At 40.5% G+C, this 9,624-nt stretch overlaps 1 protein-coding gene across 1 annotated transcript in view; it reads right to left on the bottom strand.

The window, feature by feature from the left end:
- Positions 1-1,060: 1,060 nt before the first annotated feature.
- The window catches only part of TBK1 (TANK binding kinase 1), a 48,917-nt gene continuing 40,353 nt past the window's right edge, over positions 1,061-9,624 (bottom strand). Inside the window, exons 17-21 of the mRNA XM_060244986.1 lie at positions 6,458-6,559; positions 6,055-6,151; positions 4,726-4,832; positions 2,790-2,861; positions 1,061-1,853 (exon numbers count right to left, since the gene is read on the bottom strand). Of these exons, the coding sequence (XP_060100969.1) occupies positions 1,802-1,853; positions 2,790-2,861; positions 4,726-4,832; positions 6,055-6,151; positions 6,458-6,559 (430 nt within the window). The 3' untranslated portion in view covers positions 1,061-1,801. The remainder of the gene's footprint in view (positions 1,854-2,789; positions 2,862-4,725; positions 4,833-6,054; positions 6,152-6,457; positions 6,560-9,624) is intronic.

Here is a 9,624-nt window from a genome sequence, read left to right as displayed (position 1 = left end):
AGAGAATGGGGGGAAAATAAAGCCCCGAGGGGCAAAGTCCAACAACAACAGGAACTGGCGGAATCCTCGTGCTGGCTCCGGTAAGCATGCGTACTGGGACGCCTGCGCATGCTCACTGGTGCCGAGCGCAAAAAAATCCCAGGCTTTTTAGGTACTGATTCAGGGGATCGACGCAGGTGCTATATCCCATGAGTGTAAAGAACAGAGACCACGAAGAAGATCTAAAATATTTTCAGGTAGTGATACTAAAATATTTTTGGAAATAGTAATATGGATTGTTGGTGCTTTTACAGGAATGGAAAAAGGGGCTAATTAAAACATTATATATATTTAGGTTGCAATTCTGTACACAAACTGTTTAAACCCTCCCATCTTTGTTCCTCAAGCCAAGCTTCCCAACTGCATGTTATCTTACTACTTGTTTTTCTAAAAATACATATGAAATTAATGGATAGAGGATTGCGACCTTGTTCTTTATTGACTGACGTTTATTTCATAATGCTGCTAGAACCAATGCAGGATAGTTCTTAGTCTGCTCAAAATTCAGCAAATCAAACCAGAAAGTTCTTTGGTCCAAAGATGTGATGTGCTAACACTTGGGGCAGTAATGCTTGGAAAAAAACTCTGCAGTGGATGTAAGGATATTTTACATTTCTTGCATGTCAAACTGCCTGAGATAGAAAGTGCAAATCACTGGAATCTATTGCAAACCACAGCGAATGGAATCAAGGCTGCAGTTCTCAGATCAATTTGAGAACGGTTTTTAATAAATAAGTTGGTCTCTGTCAAGTCTGATCCAGAATAAATTGAATAACAACAGCAGCTTTATTGCCGTCTCTGTTAAATACACCATTACTAACAACATCACTGGGATTAGATTCCACTTAAAAATGAATGGAATGCATTTTATTGTATAAGCACTAGACATTTTTTAAAAAATGAAGTGAAGTACTTACTGAATGTTTGGTAACTGCATAAGCACTATTGTGCTAATGTTTGTAAGTTTTATTTAACACGGCAATACATCTTAAAATTACATTAATAAAAAGTGGTTTTAAAAACTTATCTAGGCAGGATAGAACTAGGGAATTGTCCTCACCAAACCTGATTGTTTTAGATGACAGCCTTCATCAGTGGAAGAACATCTACTGCTATGAAATTATATTTTACCCACCAAGATAAGCAATCATTTACCTGTGACTTAGCGAACTAGAAGGCTGGATTCATGCTTAGGAGTCCCAAATAGGAACCTAACAGTTTTGATGAAGGATAGATGCACCAAGTACAGACATTATTAAAAAAAATAGTTTCTTAACTGCCAAAGTTAAACACTGCCTTTTAAGGTACTGGGAGAGAATGATGGAGAATTTTTTTAAAAAATATTTAATGATTCATCTGTTCACAGTGAATAAAAGCAAGCAAGACAATTCCAGATTATCCTGAATGGTCCAACATTCAGATGGCTGAAGAGGAAATTTACACAGCTGACTAGGTCATGACCAAAATCTCCCCAGCAAAATTCACAAGGAAAAAAACCACACACATTAAAAGTAAATGCCATGTATCTGGATGCTCACAAATCTGCAGCCACAACTGTTTTGTAGGGGAAATTCTGATGTTACTTAAAATGTTAAGACTATTTTTAAACATTAGCAAAAGTGATATATTTCTGTATTTACAGTATATACAATATCTACAGACTTTTGTTAAGTACTAGGTATAGGGAGCCAAAGACTCTCTGTGCATGTACAGGCTCTTTTACTGTGCAAAGTCAAGAAATGGTGTTGCAATAACTATACAACTAAATACAATCCACGTTCTGTGGGCCACCATCCATAGTCAAAGCTCCAAACCTAAAATGAAAAATAAAATGAAAAAGTCAGGTCAAAACCCAAAAAACCATGTGTGGATAGGTCAGATATATGCTAGCTGTTATTACCACAACGATGGCAGCATTTTTACTAGACATTAGGTTTACAAAAATCACTGCTGATTATATCACTGATTTTGCATACTGATTTTTTCCCATGTGAATCTGCTTCCAGGCATGGTTAAGGCAACTCCCTTGTAGAAGACAGCTATTGTTCAATTCACCTCTAGCTGTGTGATGCTAAACAGTTACACCCTTTTAAATTCACTGGGCTTAGATGGGTGTTATTCCATTTAGGATTACACTGTGAGTGTATTAGTATATTAAAAAACAACAACCCTGTTGCTTAAAAAAGTATATGAAATGAGAACACGTTAATAAGGCAATAGCAGTTAGAGAGACCTAGCAATGAAGTTTTATCTGTTACCTATTCTTTCACTTACTACCATTGCTACAAATCCAGGGACAACCATCCCAGCACTTACTTCATCCCAGCAGTTACTTTGGGAATCAATGTTCTAGAGGCTACAGTGTCATTCCAATATTTACTATCTATTATGAAAGTAATTTTCAGGAATCACAGTGTTTTTATCTCTACCACAATCAGATTTCTAAAAAGTACTGCAAGAACTAGAACTTGTTTTAACAAAGAAACCAAGCCACGAATGTGGGTTCATAGGTGCATCAAGCAACATAGAAACTGCTGCGGTGTACAGGGAGACATATAAAACCATCATTTGGCTGGGGCTTTTTGCAGCAGACAGAAACGAGGTGCTTCCTGTGCTTGGATAACGGGCAAAGAGCTCTTCAACTCTTGTATAAGAGACTGTCAAAAGATGTGCACAACTACTTATTCAGCGACTCCTTTGAACATGCCAGAGTTCCCCCAAAAAAGGGGGCCAGCAAAATGCCTGCTTACCTTTCCAAAAGATGATTATTTTCTGTTAATTCTTTAACAACACCCTCCATTTCTTCTTTCAGTTTCTTCATGCTACAAGTAAAAACAAAACAAGCAAACCAAAACATTCCATTTTGTATAAGTTTTCAGTTAGAATTTCACGAAAACTGTTTTTACAGTTACAATAAAACTAGAAGGGACACAGATCTTTCATAATACCCAAACAAAGGATAAGACGATAACTCACAGGAAGCAGTTATGTGCAGAGAAGAAATTTATGGTGCAACCATAAATAGTGATGAGGAATCTTTTCTTGCTATCTATATGTGACTGCAATGTAGCCTAATGCCCTGCAGCCACTAGAACTTCCCAATACAAAGAAGAACTAAATTGGGAGGATACTTCATCTCTTTTTCTGTCTTCTACAGAAGAGAAAAAACTTAAAAGGCAAATTTACTTCCCTTTTCTGCAATAACAGTTGTAAACTATTTCAGTGAATCTCTTCCTATTACTTTGCACTTTTACAAAGGACCCTAATCACCTAAATCAGAGGTGTTAAACTCATTTGTTATGAGGGCCAGATCTGACATAAATGTCACTTGGTTGGGCTGGGCCATGTGTCATAAAATGTAACATGAAGTACCAGAGGGGTACTTCATATAAACCATATAAAGATTAGAAGCTGAATGGCAATAGCAGGCATGATTGGCTTAGGTGTGATATGCAAGGGGGTAGTAGTTGTGGAGATATCAGCATTGGAAATGAGACAGGAAACCTAGGTCTCAATTTGGTAGAATAAATGGAAATAAGCCTGAACAAGTGAGCAGTGACTTATCAAAGCACATACATTTTGGTAGTCATTAAGATGCTACTGGATTATTACTCTTTCTACTGCTATTAGAAACCACAACATTCAAACCACATTTTAACTTTTTAGGACATTCAGTTGCTGACCTAAGAGTACCAGTTCTCTTACAAAGGAATTTCAAAGGGAGATCAGAGAGACTGCTGAATTGCAACTGATAATGAAGCTCAAGACAATGCATCTTCCTGGACTGAACTGAAACCTAGGTTTCTTCTCTCATTACCAATGACTGCTATTGTCATTTGGCATCTGAAATCACTTCATTGTCCAAGATACAAGGACAGATGGATTTGAAGAAGTGAGCTCATGACCTGCCACAAATTTTGTTAGTCGTTAAGGTGACTCTTGTTCCTTCCACTAATAAAGATTGCAAGCTGTGCTGTTAGGTTTCCTTTATTATAATTATTATTTATCAATTAGAACTGGAAAGGGGGATCTCTCCAAGAGAAATAATGTGTTCCTTTCAGACTGGACAAAATCCACTCACTACAGGTGATTATGATAAAAATTTAAAAAGCAAGCAGGGGGAGGGTTGTTAAGGAACTACTGGACTCTTGCTCCCTTTCACTAATAAGGAATGCAAGCTGTGCTGTTAGGTTTCTTCCCCGCCTCCCCCATCTAAGAACTGGAAAGGGAGATCTTTCCAAGTGCCATGGGACTCCATTTCTCTCTCTCTCACTCTCTCTCTGGATCTTTTTCCCCTCCCTTCCTCCTTCCTTCCCTCTCTCTATCCAAAGTAGTATGCAGGCACACAAAAGATTATACCTAGAATAAAACATTTTTGGTCTTAAAAGTGCTACAAAACTCTCTTCTCTCTCTGGCTCTTTCCTTCTCCTCCCCTCCCCAGAGGAAGAGGAGGGGGAGGAACTTTCAGCCAATCAAGGGAAGGGAGGCTTGGCTTTCTTTCTCTCCCCTGTGAAGCAGGAAATAGGATAAAATGGGCAAAAGTCAGCTCCAATGCTGGAAACTGGAAGTTTGAAGCAGCAGACGGCCAGTTGCTCATGGGCCATATGTTTGACACCCCTAATCAAAACTTGGAAACAACCATAATTCTGTAGAAAGCATATATTAACTAAGGTGAAGAACTCTTACCCAAGAGTCATTTCTACCAAAGTGTTTGAACTAGGATAAACTGGATTAATTGCATGTTTGATTCCACTGGAAACTGCCATCATCTTATGGGGCAAAGTTTCTTGTAACTGTAATGAATGAAAAAGCTGTGTCAATTACAAAACAAGATATAGTTATCGTACATGCCTAATAACTCAAGTTCTCCCCCACAAAACCCAACTATGAGCACAGGTCATCCAATCAGTAAAATAGTATACTGTTCCAGTGAAAAAAGAAAAACACCATGGTAGAGCTTGTGGAATATATCATCAACATATGGTCAGTACAATCAACTCTGACAACCCCAAGCATTTGTTTGGAGAAACCAATGCAAAAAACAGTTTCCCTTCTTTCAACAGATAATCATAAAAACAAGCAGCAGCAGTTACTTGATGGAGCAAATCAGGATTAGAGGCAATGCTCCCTCTAAGCTGTGCAGTCTTGTGAGCAAAAATTCTACTTTGTGAGTTGCTGGCATTAAAGTTGTGAACTACTGCATAATTAGTTTGCTCTGGGGTGATTTTTCCAGAGCTAAAACAAAAGTGTGTGAGCCAAGAGCTAAAAAACTGTCAGCTAGCTCACACTAACTCAGCTTAGAGGGCACACTGATTAGGTGCTCCTCCTTTCTGAATTAACCATCATGATGAAGAGCAGAGGAAGTACCCCAGCTATACAGAAGCCAATTAGAGTGGTGCTCTGAAGCAGCCCATAGGAGCTGTGGGTCTGCTGATAGGCATGACAAGTAATGCTTCAGTTTTTGAAGGCTGGGAGATGGCAGAGAAGAGTTTGAAAAAGGGTTAGCATGAAAAGAGACTGGGTAAAGGGTGAAATTCTGGGATTGGAGATGTTCTGAATCAGAAATAGTTACTGAAATACAGCAGGGTGCTCTGGAGTACCTGTAACATTTCATTAAGAATGTAATAAAGTGTTAAAGTCTGCCTGGGAAGGTTTTTCCACCCCTGGTATGTACTGTCTAAATACTGGAATGGTGTCAAGCTCCAGGAAACCATGCCTACTACTGAGGCTAACTCTTCCCTTAAGCATGTCTGACAATAGTAAACACAGCCTTGAACTCCAATGACTTCATGGGATGGTGGCTGGAGCCAGCTATGGGTACAATAAGGTGCCCTGGAGATGCATGCAATAAAATGGTTCCCAGATAGGAAAAGTTACCACAAAATCAATAGCGCTGATTATTGTGACCTGTTCTGCCAAAACTAGGCCATATTATATAAACTGCTGTTGAGAAAATATTCCTTTTACTTGCTTTTTAAAATACAGAGACATGGCATAAACAAGGAAAATGTATACCTCATTTACAAAGACCTGGTATTTGGATACCTCTTCTTCAATATCAAAGCACTGCTTTCTGACAGTCAGTAATTGTCTCCTTAAGTGGAGCATCTTTCTAGAAAGAAAGAAAATGTCTTAAAAATCTCAAATCCATACCAGCTGCTTGTTAAACACTATACAAAACAAAAACAAGCAAGAGTCTTGTAACTCCTTATTCTAACATTTTTTGTGGTCTGGCGCCTGTTGAACTTTGTTCTCCGCCCATGCATATGAAGATGTGGGCTCTAGCCCATGAAAACATATGGTCAAATAAAAGTTTTAAGATATAACAAAAGCTATAATACACCATAAGACTCCTCTTTATTTTGCTGAAAGACTAATACAGCAACTCTTTTAGTCTTGCTACAAGAAAGAATCTTACCTCATCCAATCTTCTGCCTTGTCCAAAAATATTTCATACTTGCTGACACATTCTTCCTTAAACAGAGTTATGGCTTTTGTGGCATGTATAAAAAGCTTCTGCCTATATTACAGAAATAAAAATCCACATATTGGCTTGGTTTATTTATTTAATTTCTGAAATTTAGAATCTACCTTTCTCACTGACACTTAAGACATAGTGCAAGACAAATTAAAGCAGCAGGAAAGCAACCTTGGTTCCCCCCCCCCAGCACTACAGTTTCCCTCCTTCCACTCATGGGACTCTGCCTCAGTGGTCTTCCTCTTTCAACTCTTCAGCAACAACAAAATCAAGACCAAAGCTCAGATGGAAAGTTTAGCTAACATCAAGATCCCATGGTTCGAGTACTTACAAATCAGTCATGTTCTTAATAGTTCCCTTTTTAGAATGTCAGCCTCGAGACCTAAAACTGATTTTGAATATTTGATTTCCCATTCTTCCTTAAAATCCAAGGGTCTCATTTCTAAAATCTATCGTATCCTCTTACAGCAGGTCTGTAACTCTTTACCCTCTTACTGTGATAAATGGCACTGAGATAGCAAGGTCACACTCACAACTGCACAATGGGAGGCCATGTGGGAATCAGAAGCTTGTAGGACCAAATCAACAGCCACGTTTCAACAAAATTTAAAAATAATATCAAGATTGTATCGCGCCCCTATTAACTTGCTAGCATTGACCCTTGCAATTCTCCACTTTGCTGGCATAATTGTGGCAGGAAGACCACCACATCTCATTGTTGGTGGGATTGCCCAATTGTTAATTCCTTTTGGCAAATTAATTGTTGTAATGAATTGTGATAGGGGGTGATAACAATTAGCCTTTTGAATTGACTGTTAGCGGATTAATATAGTGGTTAGGGAGTGAGTAGGATTTATAAATTAATTAACTATTGGAGTTAGTTATATTAGTAGGAATACATGAGGGGTTGGGAAGGTGACATTGACTAGTCAGGAGGTAGGGGATAGTATTATTAGACGATGTAGGCTGTGGGCTGTGTCTCTCTAAATTGATCTGAGGCTGCTGGCGGAGATCATTGGGGTGACCAGTCTGGCGATCCTGGAACTCCTGAGGAGGGGAAGAGACGACGGTGGGAACAGACGTAACAATAAAACAATGTGGCGGAGAAATGGAGAAGCTCGGCCCCCTTCTAGTCTGTGTCCCATCCCAATAGTAAGGGGTAGAGGGGCCAGGTTGAATCACTCGCCTCCATCATTGGTGTTATGTAATGATGTTGTAGTGGATTGGGTTGCTGCTGATCAGTGCCATGGTCAGACTACTTTGCCTTAAAGGCCCGTGTGGATGTCTCACCTCAAGCCCGTTTAGGCAGCGAGCGTATTCTGGCTCACCCACTGAGCCTGATGGACCCGGAGTGGTTCCAAATGGCTCTTCAGGGTTCCTGGTCCCCTAGCAACTCTCTAGATGACTTGGTAGAGTCGTGGCATGACTGACTCTCCAGGGCCATCGACGAGAATGCACCACGGTGCCTCTGCACCCCCGTTCCAAGGTTGCACAGTGGTACACCCCGGAATTGCAGCTGATGAAACGGGGGCTCAGATGGCTAGAGAGGCAGTCGCAGCGGACTCGAGACAAAGCAACCAGAACATCTTATAGAGAGCGTATGAGATCCTATGAGATGGAAGTCAAAGCCACAAAGAAAGCTTTCTTCGCGGCTAGGTTTGCATCTGCGACATCGTGCCTGGCACAATTGTTTAGTGTAATTCGGTCACTTACTGTACTTTCACAAGGCAGGCCAAATCGTAGAGAATTAGATATTGTCTGTGAGGCTGTTGCGAATTTTTTCAGGCAAGATCTTGTTGCTCTGTCACGACCTTCCCACTACAGTTGAAAGTATGTGAACTCGAGGCTCCATGCCTGTCTCTCAGATCAGTTTTGTATCGCTTTAAAATGCTCAGTTTGGAGTAAGTTGACAGAGTACTCTCCACTGCACGCTCAACAACTGCACGCTCAACAACATGTGATCTGGACCCATGCCCATCCTGGCTGATTAAAGCGTGCCAGGGACGGCTCCAATATCCTATACGGGATATTGTAAACAGATCTCTCTCAAAAGGGCTTTTCCCAACATCTCTTTAAGAGGCAGTGGTCCACCCCCTCTTGAAAAAGTCCAACTTAGACCCAGCTTAATTTGCACACTATCGACCAGTCTCGAATTTAACCTTTTTGAGGAAAATTATTGAGAGGGCAGTAGCATTACAGTTACAGAGCTTTCTGGAGGACACTTCTGTCCTAGATGTTCACCAGTCTGGCTTCCGGCCTGGTCATGGGACAGAGACAGTTCTGGTCGCCCTAGTGGATGACCTCCAGCGGCATCTGGATCAAGGCAGCTCGGCGGTACTGATGTTGTTAGACTTATCGGCTGCATTCGATACAGTCGACCATCAGATGCTAGTCCACCACCTCGCCAACACAGGGATTCAGGGGCTAGCCTTACAGTGGCTTTCCTCTTTCCTATGCGGTCAGGAACAAAGGGTGTCAATTGGAGGAGAGTCGTCCCAGAGATACCCACTTAATTGCCGTGTGCCTCAGGGGGCGGTTCTATCCCCAATGCTGTTTAGTGACTACCAGGAGTTGGGCCTTTTCAGTGGCAGCCCCATCCTGGTGGAATCAACTGCCGGAAGAGGCTAGGGCCTTGCAGGACCTCGCCCAGTTCCGCAAAGCCTACAAGACTGTCCTCTTCCGGCAGGCCTTCAACCTACTGTAGGAGAATTCTGGAATAACTGTCATCCTGGAACTATGAGGAACATCTAATGTGTTAGCACCATGTTGTATACTGTTTTAAATCTATGTGTTTTAACTTATATATTTAAGTGGTTTTATTGTTTTATGCCTGTGATCATAGCACGCTATGACTTTGATGTAAGCCGCCCTGAGCCTGCCTTGGCGGGGAGGGCGGGGTATAAATCGAATTAAACATAAATAAACATAAACATAAAAGAACTGCTGTCAAACTTTATAAAATTTTGACTGGACTGGACACTTTGCCATTATGATACCAAAGAGTTTGGGAAGAAAATTTTAAAAGAAATATCCCTCCTACTTAATGGTTAAAAATTTGAAATTCCCCCATAAACTCTTCAATTTTTAATATTAAAATGCAATTTTTC

Source organism: Heteronotia binoei, chromosome 8 (assembly GCF_032191835.1).
Source record: "Heteronotia binoei isolate CCM8104 ecotype False Entrance Well chromosome 8, APGP_CSIRO_Hbin_v1, whole genome shotgun sequence".
Lineage (NCBI taxonomy): Eukaryota > Metazoa > Chordata > Lepidosauria > Squamata > Gekkonidae > Heteronotia > Heteronotia binoei.
Note: the sequence above shows the minus strand (reverse complement) of the source record. Positions and strands in the feature narration are given on the sequence as shown.